General features: G+C 42.6%; 1 protein-coding gene across 2 annotated transcripts; it reads right to left on the bottom strand.

The window, feature by feature from the left end:
* Positions 1-1,852: 1,852 nt before the first annotated feature.
* LOC125427504 (cytosolic 5'-nucleotidase 1A-like) lies at positions 1,853-17,434 on the bottom strand. 2 transcript variants are annotated; one of them, XM_048487016.1, is made up of 8 exons: positions 17,300-17,427; positions 15,830-15,906; positions 14,191-14,238; positions 11,547-11,714; positions 9,191-9,320; positions 5,546-5,668; positions 4,066-4,244; positions 1,853-3,233 (listed from the first exon to the last, which is right to left on the bottom strand). In XM_048487016.1, exons 2-8 carry the CDS (start codon positions 15,854-15,856, stop codon positions 2,931-2,933), a joined length of 978 nt encoding a protein of 325 aa, XP_048342973.1. In that variant the 5' UTR covers positions 15,857-15,906; positions 17,300-17,427; the 3' UTR covers positions 1,853-2,930. The 2 variants fall into 2 exon arrangements, with proteins under 2 accessions (XP_048342973.1, XP_048342974.1); XM_048487017.1 differs by lacking the exon at positions 15,830-15,906 and having other exon boundaries at positions 17,300-17,434.

A 17,434-nucleotide genomic window follows, 5' to 3' on the forward strand; every position in this document is an offset into this window, starting at 1 on the left:
CCCCCCCACACTTACTTTAGAAAATCGAGCAGGCTGGAAAACAGGGCTTCCTGTTCTGGTGGGAACTACATTTTCCCGGGTCTCCTGGGAAATGTAGTTCCCACCAGAACCAGAAGGCCTGTTCTGCAGCCTGCTCAGTTTCCTAAAGTAAGTGTGTGTGTGGGGGGGGCACCGTGGCGGGGGGGCACGTGGGGGGACGGCGGCATGATTTCCCCTCACGGCAGCCCCCCACGGCACCCCCCCACACTGACTTTAGGAAACCAAGCAGGCTGCAGTACAGGCCTTCCTGTTCTGGGCGCACTCTGGCCCAGCTACGCCTCTGGCATGAAGAGACAAAGAAAACTTTTTATCATAACCAGTATAAAGGAATAGAAAAGAAGAACAAGAAAGGAAGGACAAGATTTATTTATTTATTTTATTTTATTAAATTTCTATACCACCCTTCCCCGAAGGGCTCACGGCGGTGTCCATCATTTAAATAACAGTTAAAAAACATTTCACCCCAATCCCAGTTAAAACTATATACAAATTATAAAATTCAAAGTCCCGATGGCGATTAAAATTATTTCCCCTTCCCCCTTCCTGCCCCCCCCCCCCACAGGAGGCCAGATTTTCCACAGAAGTGAGATGTTATCCTGGCTGGCCAAATGCCTGGCAGAACAGGTCCGTTTTACAGGCCCTGCGGAAACTCTGTATGTCCTGCAGGGCCCTGATCTCACTTAGGAGCCTGTTCCACCAGGTAGTAGAGGCCAGCCGGATCACTTTGGGGCCAGGGATCACCAGGAGGTCCGCCTCTGAGGAGCGGAGGGGCCTAGCAGGGCAATATAGGGAGAGACGGTCCCGTAGGTATGCTGGTCCAAGGCCGCGATCCAAGAAATCAAAAGGGAAATTTAAAGTATGGTTAGGCATGTTGAAAGATTAACATGAAAATACATTAATTAAACATAACAAAATGAAAAAGGATGCGAACAGTACACTGAAGAACTATACAGAAGAGATGAAAGAACCTGCGATTTAGAAAGTGAAGCTGCACTGAGAGCAATTGGGAGAAATAAATCACCAGACATCAGAGGCGTATCGGGGAGGGAGGATGTCGTCTGGAGACAAATTGACTCCTGGCACCCCCCACTGCACCTGGGGGCAGGGTAGGGCTCTGCCCCCCCCCCGCCCAGCTGCCACCCCCCCTCCTGGCTCTCAGCTGGCAGCCGGCAATCCCTTCTGCCCTCCCCTCTAGGGAGGGCACAAATGACTACCATCCCCCATCAGCTGCTTTTATAAGCACTGAGGGTTGGGGGGGTGGTTTGGGGGTGGGACCCCCGTCTCTAGGTAGATATGCCACTGCCAGGATATCAGCACAGCTATAGAGCTCCTTCCCTCCTCTTCACCACCACCTCACTGATTTCTGAGATGAGTCACACACATTCAAACCACCAAGACATACACATGCAAATGCAACTGCACACAAACTCCACCTGGATACATGCAAGCACCCCTCCCACCTCAGAAGTGGACAAAACAAATACCCAGCTACTCAAAACTCTCCACGCTGTGCCACAGAGAAGACACATCTTAGTTCTGCAGCTTCTTGGATGGAAACCAAGCCCACTCCCAGTTTTTCAGTTTTCTCTCTCATCCCCATCCCCATCTTCCTCCTCCCCCTTTCAGTGTCAATACTTTACACAAGCATTCTGGTCATGACATCTGCATCCTTTTAAATGCTGCAATTCCATTAAAATTGCAATTCTATTTAAAGGCCAAAATATCACCACAATATCACCACAAAAACAATACTGGAAAATAAAATGAAGAATTAGCAAAGAAATGACTGGATTTCAATAGTTTGCCAGCAATGTCATCTTGATTCTCCATAATAACAGATGAATTTATTAGGGCAAAACAGTTAGTGTGGAACAACTGTGGTTATTTATTTTGCAAGAACTGTTTCTCAGAACTGTCTTTCACAATCTATATACTTGTAAGCTATTGTTACTGAAGGTTTAGGTCGATTTTTATCACTGCTATTCCAATATACTACTACCTGCAGTTGTTAATGCAGCAGATTTCTACAGCAGAATCACAGAAGTTAATCCAGTGAATTTTATGTAAATAAGTAACCAAGCCTGAGAGTCTTACTCTAAGTAAAGTGTACATAAGACTACAAACAGCCTGCAGAAAAAAATATCCTGCCACTTTAAGGAAATGTTGGAGTTTGTATACGATAGAATCTGGTCGCTGCAATAAATTGATTAATTGGTTTATTGATAGAACTAAATAATGTTACATTTTGGGCACAGGAACGTCTGTAATAATAGTTCATTAGTTATTTCATTGGACATATATGAATTGTGCTTTAAATTCACTTTAAATTCTGTTTTCAGGAATTGCGGAAAAATGCTTGTAAAAAATAATACCAACGTGCCTGCATTAATTTGTTATATTGAATCCTGAAAGATTCTGACCACCTCAAAGTCTTTGTTAAAATTCAACAAGAATTATTTTCTCAACAAGATTTTGTGCTTTGTCCAACATGCACAGATACACAAATAAAGAGTTCCTTGCAGAGAAAATCCAGTGCAGTATTCAGAGAACATAGTGAATTTTGTTTATTTCTTCTCAATCAAAATACTGAAACTAAATGTATACATGTCAGGGTTTTTTTTTCTGTGTTCTTGTAGTATAGATCTGTTGCCACTCAAATGGTGAGGAGAAGTGAGTCAGGAGGCCCCTTTTTAGCTTGCTCATGCTGATACTTATGGATTGTATAATTTGACATATTCCAGGTATATCACAGCAATACCTCCAACATATATCCAGTTTTGTCATTTTGTTTAATGATGTGGTCAGCGTGGATTCAGTATGCCATCCTGTCCAGTCAGCCTTTTCTTGGATGCCACTCAGTCAGTTCTAGTGCTGCAACATTGAAGGCTCTTTCAGCAATCACAGGGAACCAAGGCAGAGGGTATGCCAGCATCCTGAGCACCCCGGATATTGTGAAGACCATCATCAAAGAAGATATGTGGCTGGATTTTGGATAAGATGGGACCTTTGGGAGCTCCGTCCATGAAGAAGGCTTCATCAATTGCCAGACCCCATTCTCGAAGAGTTTTGATGGCCCGAATGCCCATGTCACGGCCACTGCGAGCGGTCACCAAGTAGGTGCGGATGGGGGAATCCTCTTGACCAAACTTCTTGCGCATCTTACCAAGATGTAAAGCAAAGGCTTTCAATGGACCCTGCAAAATTAAGGGAGGTAAGAGAGGAGGGGTTATTGAAATATTCCACAGAATGGAAAAATGGAAACTGAACAAATTTTCCCCAATTAACAAATGTTTTGGGAAGAGGGCAATCTTCCTTTATCCATATGACAAGCCATTACAAAAGAAGTGTAATAAGAGCAGTTTAATAAGAATGGCAGAAATTATTCATCACTTTTGAACTTACAGCTGATTCACACATATGTTTTTGTGTCACGGCCAGATGTAGTTCAACATATAACTGCGCCGATTGAAAAGTGTTTGAGCAGCGGTTGCTGGAGCACAGAATTTACTACTTACATTATGGGCATTAAGAAGTGAACATGCACACATAAGCTCACCCATAATCTCTTTCAGGCATGTACAAGAATGTGTCTTCACTAAACGGAACGTAGTCACCAGCAGAAAAAATGTCCTGTCCTGTCCCTTAGAGACTTAATTGGATTATTTGCCTCCATACCTCCATGAAAAGCTTTACCTACCCATTTCCACATATTAAGCATCTATGAAAGGGGCAAGGGATTGTTCTCCAGGCACACTGGTAACTTTACCACCAGTTACACACTACTTTATGCTCTGCTGACTGGCATTGCAAAAATGTGTGAGCGTAGCTTCTGGCAGGTCATGACACATGTCTGGTGGGTTGTGTCAGTGTCAGACTTGAAGGATCACATGTGCAGGCTTGGTCAACCTATAACTAGTTGTAAGTTGTAGAAATGTGCAATGATTGCAAAATCAATTTCTGTGTATTTAATGGGTGCAGCAAAGGAATGAAGATAGGGAAACCCTATGAAATAAAATATAAGCTTACATCTCCCATGGGCACAGCTTCCATAATTTTCTCATACTGAACAGCCTCTTCCAGTCCTTTCTCATGAAAGATGCGGTCAGTCTCATCGGAAAAAAGTACAGCATCACCATCAAAGACCACACGCAGCTGCGTGCTGGGAGCCTGTATCTCCTGCTGGAAGATGAGCGCTGCTGAAACTCCTGTGTGATAAACAGGCTAGCTGAAAGTGGTTTACCAGAGAAATCCAACAAATACTCTTTGACAGAACTCCAATTGAAATAGTCCAGTCTCTAGTAAGAAATGGTCTCCTGAGATTAAAGCAGGGAAGGTGAGACAGATGTAGAATATCTATATAAGATGAACATGTGAATTGTTTGAAGAGTGTTCTGTGGCTGTATAACCTCTTCATAACAAAGCATAACATTTTTGAAACATCACAATTGATGGTTATTGTGACGGATCCTCTCATCTTCTCAACTTTTTCAGGCAGGAAAACTACTCACTGTCAGATTCCTCACTGTGAGGAAAACTACTCACAGTCTTATTCCTCACTGATTTATATATATATGGCCCTTCAGGTCAGCCCCTCAAAAAACCCCACCACCAGTGCTCTCAATCTGTGTATATTATTGCTGTCACACAGCTCACAGGCTGATATCAGTAGTACAGTTCAGTCACACACACTGATTGAACTTCTTTCCTCAGAGATGACTGAGCACAGCCAAGGCAGTTAGCTCTTAACTCCTAGACATTCAGATCCAAAAGCCCCTCAGACAGTCCTTCACATCATCATCAAGTTTTGGGGTTTTTTTTACCAATCAAAGAGCAGGATGCCACAACCAATCAGGTGGCTTCTCCAGTTCCCAAGGCTGCCTGTGCCTTACTCTGAATGTAAACAGTAGTGCCTCAGACAGACCTGAACTTACAAATCAACTTTTTCTCTGCCATCTGTCACCATTGTCAATAACATTCAGAAGTAGTGCCTTTGAAGCAGCTATCTGCATTGTGGGAATATACAAGTACAGGTTGTATGGGAAGGGACACGGGAGATAAGAGTTGTTTGCCCCCTTCTCCTTGCTAAGTGAGGCAAAGTTTCTCAAGATATCTTTTCAGAAATATGGAGCAACGCTGCAGGGAAGATATTTCCTCTTTCACAAAGAACAGATTTTTTGTTATACCAATAAACTTGGAAGTGTGCTGCTAAATTTACTGAACAAAAATTTCACTGTGGGCTGGTGCACTCAGTTGCAGCTGTCCCTGGGATTTATCTTGGGAATTATCTGGTACAAACCCAGATAATTTTTGAACAATTCTTTATAATGCCTCTCTGCTTGCCCGTATTTTCATGGATTGGATGGCTTTGTTAAGAGAGTGCCAGAAGAACTGGTGACAGGACAAGAGGGAGGGGAGAATGGTGGGCCCAAGATAGAAAGTCAAAGTAGATGGGAACATATGCAAGAGCAAGCATCTAGGCTGAAAGGGAAGTAAGTAAGACACAAACCTCTCTGAAGTGCATTGCATACATCTGTCCTGTCAGCAGAGAGAAAAAGCTTGACATTGTGGGTTTTCAAGTACTGGGTGGAATCTTCTTCACTGACAAAGCAAAACTTGGAGATTTCTAAACCTTAAATGGAGAACATACATGAACACAAATGAAGGTACTTTGTACTGAGTCAGACCATTGGCTCATCAAGGTCAGTATTTACACAGATTGGCAGCAGCTGTCCATGTCTCAGACTGAAATCTTTCAATTTACCTAATACCCAATCTTTTTAACAGGAGATGCTGGTAAATAAACCTGGAACTTTCTGCATGCCAAGCAGATGCTCTGCCACTGAGCTACAGCTCTTCCCCACAAATCAGATTAATGAGGGTTGTAAATAGGAGTGCAGAGAGCTTAAGAAAAAAATGTTATTGCAAAGAGATACTATCAGGGCTATGCTAAGATGTCCCACCCCAAGATGGCCTCCCAAGTGACTGTTCCCACACAGGAATTCAGGAGCAACCAAACATGTATTAAAATCCATTATGGGAATACCGGTAAGTGCAGGGGGTGATTTGAAGAGGCGGCTATGGTGGGCAGAGAAAGACTTAAGCATCCCATGCCCCCTGCCCCCCACTATAATTTGGAAGTGGTTTTTCAAAATGGCTGTTGAAGCAACGGAATGCAATCTAATTTGGTCTTTATTCTGGATAAAGTAGAAGTATAACAGATGGCTCACTGTTATGCATTTTTCTGATCGGCTCAAATGAAAGCAACAGTTATTTCTACCTTTTTGTTTCCATTGATTAGCTTTGGAAGAAGTTGACATGTAGGTTTTTGTGCATGTGTGTTTGTGGTTAGTTACCTGGGCCACAGACTTCTGCTTAAACTTACATCTGCTCTCAAATGGAAGTCATGGGTGTATTTTTGCTCTGCGTTTTAAAATTAATCTGCATTTATAACACTTGGAAACTGTCCCTGAATGCCACTATAGTGCTGTTTGCAACATTACAACAGCACTGCAGGTCTACTAAATGCAATAAAAATCTAAATAACCAGATGCTTTGGTCCAAACCAGCAAGGCAAGGGGGCAATTTGGAACAGAGAAGTGGGGAAGGAAGAATTGCCAAACCTGTCCTATATTTGATGCTTCCCTATTCTAGTTCTTCCACAAACAGATTCTTCCACTGACAGTCTTCAGCTGCTTCTCTGCTATTCAAATACTATGGTGACTTGGGAGGTGGAAGTGCTGGTGTGTGAATGATTTCTGGTGAGAAAAAGCAGTGCACGCTGGAAACATGTGTCCTATCTAGGCTGCTCTGGTCAGCACAGTCAGGCAATTTGCCCATCCTGGCCTGGAACAGAGGAGGAAGTGGAACTCAGCCATAGCGGTCACTTGCCTTTCCCATCCTATGCTCAACCTAGAATTCAGCAGATGCAGGTATGAACTCCACCAGCCCCTCCTAATTTATGCAACATTCCTCTTTAACTGACATTGCTGGCAAGCAACAAAGGGCCATTTGGAGGACTGAGTTTTGTTCAGGAATGGCAGGAGTGGACACTTGCAAATCACTGGGCTAAAAGGGACTCTGTTCTTTGACTTTGCCTAACAAGAGGAAAGCCCTGACCTGGATAGCTTCAGGCTAGCCTGATCTTGTCAGATCTCAGAAGCTAAGCTCAGAAGGGTCAGTCCTGGTAAGATTTGGATGGATGACCTCCAAGGACTGCCAGGGTAATGACACGGAGGAATGCAATGACAGACCATCTCTGGACATCTCTTGACTTGAAAACCCTATGAGATCGTCATAAATCAGTTGTGGAGATCACACAAACATACAATAAGGAAAGTATAAATTAAGTTATGTAAGAATTGTGGGTGAGTATCTTGCAACATGTTTCTCAAAGGAATTGAAGATGAAATCAAGGAGATTTTGTTTTGGTGGAACAGTGCAGATGTGCACTCTGGTTTTCAGAGATAAGGAAGTAATTCTTCAGGTGGCATAACCAGTGCTTTTTTTTTTTTTAACAAAACAGGGATTTGGATTGCCTCCAAATCCCTCCCTCCCCCCCACCCTCGCCCCTCAAGATGCAGGTACTCAGAACCAATGCATACAGTCACAAATGAAAAAGTCCTTGGCATATCTGTTTAGAGAAATATGGAACTGCTGTGCAAGTTCTTTTCCTAAGAATGTGACTGAGATTGCCCACAAATATTCTTTGGGAAAAGCACGCTTGCACATGCTCAGAGACATTATAACAGAATATGAAAGAGCCAGGTGGAAGTTTTCCAGTGAAATGACCAGCAAATGTCCTCTTTTTCTTTCCCCCAAATCTCAATTTGTCCCTGGGCTGCCAGGAGCAGCAGTGACGTAGTGGTTAAGAGCAGGTGTACTCTAATCTTGAGGAACCGGGTTTGATTTCCCGCTCTGCCGCCTGAGCTGTGGAGGCTTATCTGGGGAATTCAGATTAGCCTGTGAACTCCCAACACACGCCAACTGGATGACCTTGGGCTAGTCACAGTTCTTCTGAGATCTCTCATCCCCACCTACCTCACAGGGTGTTTGTTGTGAGGGGGGAAGGGAAAGGAGTTTGTAAGCCCCTTTGAGTCTCCTATAACTGGGAGAGAAAGGGGGGATATAAACCCAGCTCTTCTTCTTCTTGAGTCCTTGCTGGTGCTAATGTAAAGCAGTGTCCCTATAATCATTTGCAAAATGGTTGGGATAGCTCTGCTGGGATTCCCTCCATTTCTTTTTTCTCTTGTCTGTAGATGTCTTACCCTAGCTCAGTCACAATATTGGACTGGGATCCGAGAAACCCAAGTCACATACTCTCATCTTAACTTATGTCTAAAATAAGAGTATTTATTGGTTAACTTTGACTTGATCTTTTTGCAGCTCATTTCTAGCCCTACAACAGCCCTATGGCAGGAGGTTAGGTAAGCTTATGCTTGCCATTATTACTTGTTTGGGATTACTCAACTTGGCTTGGCCCAATCTTCCTCTGGTGAAGCAATGCACTTTATCATCAAAAGAATAACTCAGTAAGATCATTCGTCCAGTGTCTCCAATTAATTAACTGCACTGTTTTTTTCAGCTACAGGTGGAGGAGGAGAGATCAGCCTGATTAATTTCCTGAATGTTTAGATAACCCTGTGTAGCTTGGAATTTCCAAACTCTCCCATGTCCCAGTGTTTCCTCATGGGCCACCACTTGTTTTCCCATATTTTGGGCACTTTTCCTGATACAAAGAGGCTGCCTATTCATTCTGTTTGCATACAGCTATACAAAGGCTGCATAATATCAGGTTAACTCTGATGAAGTACATGGGCATGCTTTTTTAAATAATGTGCTCCCAGTTATAGGTAGAGAGGTAAATGATGTGCTCCCAGTTATAGGTAGAGAGGTAAAAGGTCCATCTTGCTTCTACAAGAGCAGAGGAGGGTGTGCGAAGTTGAGCTTCCCCGAGACCTGGAAAACATGGGATTTCTATAGCAACTACTGCTTAGGGACTAGAGTTTCCTTCCAGAACTATATTTTTGTATTTTGACCCTCCTGCAACAAAAACATTGTGAATAAGCTTTAATAATATCCTCACAGTGTGAAATAGTTAACTTAAGAGAACAATGGGGAAAGCTGACCCTAAAGTAAAAGAGAAGCAACCTACCATGCTGTTTAGCACTGTTGATGATACGCGTACCACTTTCTGGACTGTTATTGGACAGAACAATAACATCAAAGAGCCCCTTCTCCTCTGGATTTCTTTCAAGGAGTTTCTTGTTTACAGTCTGCACTGCCTGAAAGAACAGCAAGAGATGCAAAAGAGCTCATTTGACAAAACTCTGGGGTGTAAGGGTCACAAGTGGAAATGCTTTGGGTGAAGATGGATACAGCATTTCAAGGGTGCTGTGTAAAATTTGTCAGTGTCTGAAAACAAATATCAGCTGTAGCCATGCACTTACCATATGGTCATTGCACTATAACTGTTCATTACTGGATTATTTTGTCTGCTGTATGTGCAACAAAAATATACTATCCAATAATGTGTGAATGTAGTCATATATTTCAAAGACAGTCAGTATAGTATGGTAATTAAAGTATTGAACTGGGAAGATTAGGGACTAGATCAGTTTTTCCAGATACATTCTCACCCAATTCTTCTTCATGGTACAATTCCCATTTTTCTTTGTTTTAAGCCAGATAGGTCCTGTGATCATTGGCACCCATGTTTACATGGGGATCTTCTCTATCAGTGGAAAAGCTGGTAGGATCCAACCCTTGGGTCAAATGCCCACTCTGACTGAAGTTCACTTTGAGCCTATAACATACATTCAGCCTAACATCTCATAGGGCAGTTATGAGGATAAAATTGAAATATGCTCCATTTATGCCATTCTGAGCTGCTTTAAGGAAAGGCAAGATCTAAATAATTACTATGAAGGAACAGTGTCCCGGAGTGAACTCTGAAAAATGGATCTGCAGGTTTCCAGACCTTCAGGGAAAAGTTGCAATAATGAGCATCTATTTACAGTACCTCAGATATCTCCAATGTGCTCCACCCTATCCTTGGAGTAATTCTGCAAGAGTTTTTGAATGCTGGGAATTTTTTTTCTTTTGGCACGATAAAGGATGAATGCATATGCACAAGAACTCACACAAACTTCCTGTAAATATGTTACCATAAAGGCAGATAGTCTGTCTGAAGCACAAGGGAAAGGGCCAGACTAGAAGCTGAGGAGGCATTCAGCTATGATATATGTACTAGTGCTCACAAAGGAGGTGAAATCCCAACCCTTCCATGCTTCCTGCCCTTTCCCTGTCCTTCCTTTCCCCTCCCCCAATGTGCAGTCTCTGTCACGTGGGGGGCATATTTGGCTGCCTCCCGACCCCTGCCTCTGCTTGCCCACCATCTCTTCTGGACTGCTGCCTCATGCTGCCTCGCATGGCCCCAGCCCACTGCCTCATGTTGCCTAGCACGGTTCTGGCATAGTGGCCCCGCTGCCTCATGCCACCCACCGCTTCACACAACCCTGGCTTGCCCACCCTGCCATCTTGCACGGCCCTGCCTCATCCCCCTGCCTCATCCTGGGGGAGTTTGGGAGGCTGGGCATCTGGGAGGGGGGCACACAGCAGTACACCACTGCTTCTTGCCACATACCCAATTGGCTGATAGCACCCCCATCACAGCCTTTACAATCATAGTACTTCTGCCATCCTCAACCCACCAAATTAGCTCTCTGATCAATCTTCCTCCGTTCCCAACCGATTTCATTTCCCCCTAGCCTTGCCAATCCACAGTTAGGCTATGGGATTCCCTGCCCCCAAATCTTGCCGCTCCAATGGAGGGAGAATGTGGTTTTTTTAAAACAACAACAACAACAACACACACACACACCAGCAATGTGTGAGTCATAAGTAAAAATCCAGAAGTAACAGAGTATAGCTTCAGGAATTTCCAGAAAGACAAAAGTTTTACCATAGTTTTGGTGATCCCTACAGCTACTCTATGTGACATCCAGGGTTTTCATTGGCAGCGATGTAAAGGCACACATGCTGTTGTGCCCCCCAAATGTACCCTATTTCCCCCCTCCCACATTTCTGCAGATCATGGGTTACTAGGCAAACCAAGATGTTAGCTGGGTTCTACCCTCTTTTGGGTATACTCTTCCCGCCCCCGCCATTACTAAATCTTGCTTATAGTTTTGAACAAAACTGATGACTATAGAGAGATATACCCTAGCCCTGGGTACCCACTATAGAATTTTTGGTCCACAATGGAGGGCTACCCATCGCTATTATATGATATGTATAAGGCAAACTGTAAAGCTGGGTTAATACTGTAAGTGAGAAACTCACTGTAACTGCTTTTAGGAATCTGTGTCTCTCCACTCTTCAAGACATTTCACCCACAAACCACTCACTCCCTTCAGCTCTAGGGTCTCCTTTTCAGATGTTATAAAACATTTCTCGTGTGCATAAGGATTCATACATACACACATAAATGCACATACCAGGCAATTTACCTGAACAAAAGCAAAGGCTGTCCCTTGTTTCAAGGAGATATTTTCATTGGTTTGCTGATGCTTCATATATTCATCCTTGCCCCTTGCCAAGAAAATTTCATGCTCCTTTTCCAGGTTGAAAATGGCCCTTGTTGTTACAGCGATAACCAGAGCTTCATCTGGGTCTTTCTGAAAGTGAAAAAAAAAATAAGGTACAGATTTAGGTGATCTTCTAGCATTGATCAAGAAGATGAAAAATACAACTTTATGGATGTATGATACAACTAACAAGAGCCAACATTTGTCTACTGTGTATTTGCACTTTCTTCCCATCAAATCCATGGCCCTTGCATTTTCATCAATTGTTTCAATGTTGTGTGTGTCTCTCCTGTAACTGAGTAAATCTACTTGGAAAACAATCTGTGAGAAACATGATTATTCATATTTATGCAGGTAACCCTGGAGATAAAATAGCTCTTGAACAAAAATATAGGATTTAAATCTATAACCAAGGTTACCAAAAGCCATCATGTCTTCATAATATCACTCAGACTCAATCCAAATAGAATATGCAAATCAGAGTGACCTGAGCACATGCCTCCCCTATATTTTGTCCTATCCCCTAGGCTACTATTCCCATCGTAAGGCTATATCACCACAACCCTTCTAACCAAATCAAAATGACTCTATAGTCATGTGAGAGACTTCCAATGCCCTGTTAGTCTGTTCCTTAAAAGGGAGCATAAAATAATAGTAGCTCTCAGACAAATAACACAGCCAGTTCATTGCCCAGTCTTTGAATTATGAACTTCTGATGCTCAACAGGAGCAGGCTACAAAAGGCATGCTTTATTTTATATTATATATGCTAGAGTAGCACCCACATCTGTCACCCAACAACCCTCTGTCAGTTGCAAAGTGCCCTAGCAAGAGGAAGGTTTATAAGAAAAGGGGTGGAAGTGAAGGGAGTGCTAAACCCTTCCTTTTGCCAGTCTCTTTCCTGCTGAAATGTTCCTCTTCTCGCTTTGGGAGGTAAATAGGAGTGTGGACCCCACAGACAGCAAATGCTACTGGGCGTGTTGGTTCAAGTCCTGATATTCCTGTTCAAGTAATGTCGAAGCTGGATCTCAGATTTAGAACCCCTTGTCTTCTTTCTTGGTTTGAATTATTGCTTAGAATTAAGAGCTATTTGAACACACAAAGCTGTATAACACAGAGTTATATTATTGATTCATATAGCCCATGAATGTTTGCTTCAATAGCAGCTCTCTAGGGTCTCAGGTAGAAATTCTTCCTAACACTACCACCAAAAAAAGTGGAGAGGCCAGGGATTAAACTGAAACTGTTAACATGCAAAGCAGGTACCCTCTTACTGAGTTACACTTAAGTGGTTTTTTGTTTTATCACATGGCCAGACTGATTTTTAGAATATACGTTTATCTCCATAGCATGGGCTGAAAATCAACCTGGCTGCCCAATAAGCAAACAGAAAAACAGCTTCACTGGTGTCCCATAAGACATGATGCAGGAGATGATCCCCCCCCCCCTCTTTTAACTAATTAGCAGCCCCACATGGCTAATTTGAATAGTTATTTTTTAGTTAAGGTATTTCTACACTGCTTTTCTCCACCAATCGGCTTACAGAAATTTCCAAGCCAAATTGAACAAGCCAGAAAACAACAGCAGCAGCAATGAAATCACACCCTGTGCTGCTTTCTCACCAGATTAACAAAACAACTGGAGAAACTGTGTTGTCCCTTTCAGAGAGGCTTAATGTGCAGTAATGGGCAGGTGAAGTTCTTCATGACATAAATAACACCCTACTAAATCTCTATTAAAAGGGCAGGACTTTTCCTCCAGGCCAGCTGGCAACCATATTCTACCCAAGTATTCTTCTTGTGCAGAGAGCTGGCTGCTCATACATTTTTGGGAGCATTCACCTGACTTGTGACACACCTGGTGTTTTTTCCTTTTAGTCTGATCAAAGCAAATCTTCCTTGGATCAAAGGAAGTGTAGAGCGTCTGGGTGGACACTCCAACCACAGCCAATCTAGGGCAAAATAGAGCTAAGCTTCACATTCCCGGACTTCCTTTTATTAGTGTTCATAGCTGAGCCACTGTGTCCCTTTAACCAAAGATCAGCTGTGAGAGGGAAGTGGGTTTTTAAATTTTATTTATTGGATTTATATTCCATTCTCCCTGCTGAAGCAGGCTCAGAGCAGGTTGGTGGGCTGTGGTGTGGGCATTGTAGCTGTCCTCTTCTGGGCACTAATGCACTAACAGAATAAACAAAAGGGGCATAGCCAGTGACAACTAGTGGAGGGACAGGGCCAACCTCCCCCCTGTTTTTTACTTTTACAGACAGGGTACCTTTTCCAGCCCCTGTGCAGAAGCAGCTCTGGGTAGGTGCTTATTCCCTGTTGTAGGTCCCATTTGGCTCACATCTGTGCCCTACCCAGACTTTTATACCTGCAACTGGGAATAAGACAGAACGTCATGTGGCTGTTGAGCAACTGGCAATACTTTTCCAAAAACACCAAGGAGCTTCTGGGTCAGGGAACTGGCACTACTGGAAGAAGTGTTTACCCTTAAAGCTTATAAACTTTGCAAGGAACAGACACAAAGCATTCAAAATACTGAATGTACTGTTTCTTTTAATAACTTACCTGTCTCACACTTGTGTTTATGATTGTGTTTTCAGAGTCTGCCATCTTCTATTTGAAGTAAAGACAAAAAGAAATATTTAAGAACTTGGAGGGGAAAAGACACACACACACACACACACACACACACACACACACACACACACACACACACACACACACACACACACACACACACACACACACACACACACACACACACACACACACACACACACACACACACACACACACACACACACACACACACACACACACACACACACACACACACACACACACACACACACACACACCCCCACCCCACTGCATTCTGTTTACAGGCCAGAAATGTAGCAATGGGAATAAAAGAATAGCCATGGATGATATGTTTTCAGATAGTTTCAGAGTGTAGCCATGTAAAGTAAAACCAATAGATTCAACCAAGCCATACTTTACCAAGAATCTCTTTCAGAGCAGGGAAAATTAACCAGATCTGCACATAGCAAATCTCCATTGTATGACCTTCTAACAAACAACACAGTAGGGGTCTAATTTTACCTTATCCCCCTTTTTATGTATATGCAAGCACTGAGTTATAGTTTTAATGTGCTGTGTAATGATTGTGAAGGCCAATGGCCAATGCAATAAACTTGACTTTGATCCTTGAACAAGCAAGTAACATATTTTAGATAAAGCAGAAAAATTAAATGGTCCAAACTAGATGAGATGTTGGAAAATCTGTAACTAGATCTCCAGCCTGAACTCTTCTGTGTTTTTAATTAATACTAAGTTCAGAGGACTACAGAAGGCATTTTGATCCTTTCCTTTTGCCATTTTCCTCCAGATCCCCCCAAATGGAAATATGGGGTATTTGTAAATGTACCTTATCAGAGCAAATAACTTGGCGGGAGGGTACTTGGGAAAAAAACTGGATGAGGGAGAAGTTAACACACACACATATACCCCGCTCCAAGCCCTTTTGATGTTGATGGGAATTTAAATAGAAGGGACATTTGATCACGGATCACCAGAATCCCATCTATCTCAGCCTTTGTGGATGGGAACAAATAGTAACAACACATTTTTATGTAGCCAGCATTGTCTATTTTAGGGGTCCTGAACTTGAACTAACTAGTCTCCTTGCTGTTTAGACAGCACCTCCAATGAAGTAAATAATTGCTTTTGAAACCTCATGGTCCTGTAACAAAACCATGTTGAGTTAGTCATAAAGGTGCAGTCAGGCTATCTTAATATTTGTTTAAAGGGGAAGACTGACAGTGCAGTCCTAAGCAGGATCACACCCTTCTAAACCCATAAGGGTGTAACTCTGCCAAGGATATGACTGTAACACAGCTACCCAGGTGCAATTATGTGCATTAGAATCAGATCTGCAGATGCATTAAATCGGGACTAATTAAACAACATAAATACTGCCCTCGATGAATCCTCTGCCAACCTTTCCTGTACAAGTGCAGTGGATTTGACATACAAGGCGCCATTACAGCTGCAGCAGAGCAACAAAGCTTTCTATCACTAAAGTTAAAATGTTGTCCAGTGTGCAACAAGTGAGCAAAGCCATACAGTTCTCATGGAAAACTGCTTAGGAATCTCACAGAGCCCTGCTGGAGCAGACGAAAGGCTGATTTAAAATGGAACTTACCTCCATCCACCACCCACTGTGCTGCATTGACTGCAGTCAGAGCATCCACACAGATCTTCTACCTGCAACTAGTTTTCCTGAGGAGTCAGATTAAAGAAAGTTTTTCTTTAATCTGGATCATTGGAGGAAAGTTGAGAACCCCAGAAGTAGTGGCCCACATTGTTCCAATGTTCCCAAATACACCCAAGGTTTCCTGATGTCCAAATGGGATAACATTTCCATTTGGAAGCAACACTGCTTTTGGTTTCCAACTGAAGCCAACTTCTGAATGTTGTAAATGTTTGCTCACTGAAACTTTCCAAATTGCTCCTCCATTCAATTACTCCTTGTGGGGTCTTAGCTTGTACTATGCACACGTTCTATTCAAAGGCTGCACAAAAAATGCAGAAAATAAAAGGGGGAAACTACAGAAATCCTTTCATTGGTATCCAATCTAGCCGGTATTAGTTGCCTATTATTTCTATCCATCACAACAGAGTGTTAAACTAGCAAACAAAAACAATTAATATGATAAAGCTATAAACGCAATTTCTTCCCTTGGCCAGATGTCTTTTCTAAAGACAGATTAAAATTCTGTGGGGCATCCTGTTAGGTAGTTGTTCTCTAACATGTTTATTACAAGGCAAATCCCGCTGAATTTGATGCAGCCTACTAAAAAGCGTATTTAGGATATAGCAACTTTCTACTGCAATCCCAAACAGATTTACATTTCTCTAAATCCATTGAAAACTTTAACTCTTTTTAGAATGGAACTGTAAGAGATTGGAATTGCAGTTGCAGCTGCAACTGCTACTTGGAAAGGTATTCTTGTGAAAAAAATTGGCCATACTTTTGTGTAAAGAAAGCTAAGATCAGCTTTTTATTGTCTAAAATGCCAAGCAACTTAAGCATTTGTTTAGTTAGGTGCCAGCTGGGGAATTTGCACACACTTCCTGTTGGTCTTAATACTGCCAAACTCTTTTAACTCCTGCATGACCAAACCAAGTGTGGAAAGGTGGTAAACTGTAAAGAACAATGCACAGATGGACTCAAAAAAGTTTATAATGATTGCTAATTAGCCCCAAATCACGATGAGAACACTTCACTAAAGGCTCAGTGACTCTAAAGGCTGTGCCATTCCGAAGTAAGCCAAAAATATAAACCAGTTCCAAAGAAATGTCAAGCAGAGGCCATCAATGTCCATCAAATACCAACTGTCTCATTCTCTTGAGAATGGCCCTCAAAGCATGTTTGCAAAAAGGAGCTCAACAGAACCAGAAAATATCAGACCCCCCCTCGGGGGGGGGGGAATCACCACCTTAAAGCAGCAAGGGTTTCGCATGTCCTATTAAGGAGCGAAACAGAGAAATCTGACAGTTCCCTCGTAAGTCCTATTAAGCAAGCTGCACATTTCGTAGGCAAGGGGCGGGTTCTTTTACTAGAGAAGTGTGCCTTTAAAAACATCAAGAGATGCAAAAGTCCAAAACTCACCACCTGCCACCTCTCGGTGCAGCGCCTCTGAACAGTAGCGGCATCCAAACATCCAACGTTTGAAAATGATGCCTCTTCTATTTTTCAATACTGGTAGAAAGCAGAAATGCTTAGAGGAGGCGCTTTGCATGATGG

Source organism: Sphaerodactylus townsendi, linkage group LG02 (genome assembly GCF_021028975.2).
Source record: "Sphaerodactylus townsendi isolate TG3544 linkage group LG02, MPM_Stown_v2.3, whole genome shotgun sequence".
Taxonomy (NCBI): Eukaryota; Metazoa; Chordata; class Lepidosauria; order Squamata; family Sphaerodactylidae; genus Sphaerodactylus; species Sphaerodactylus townsendi.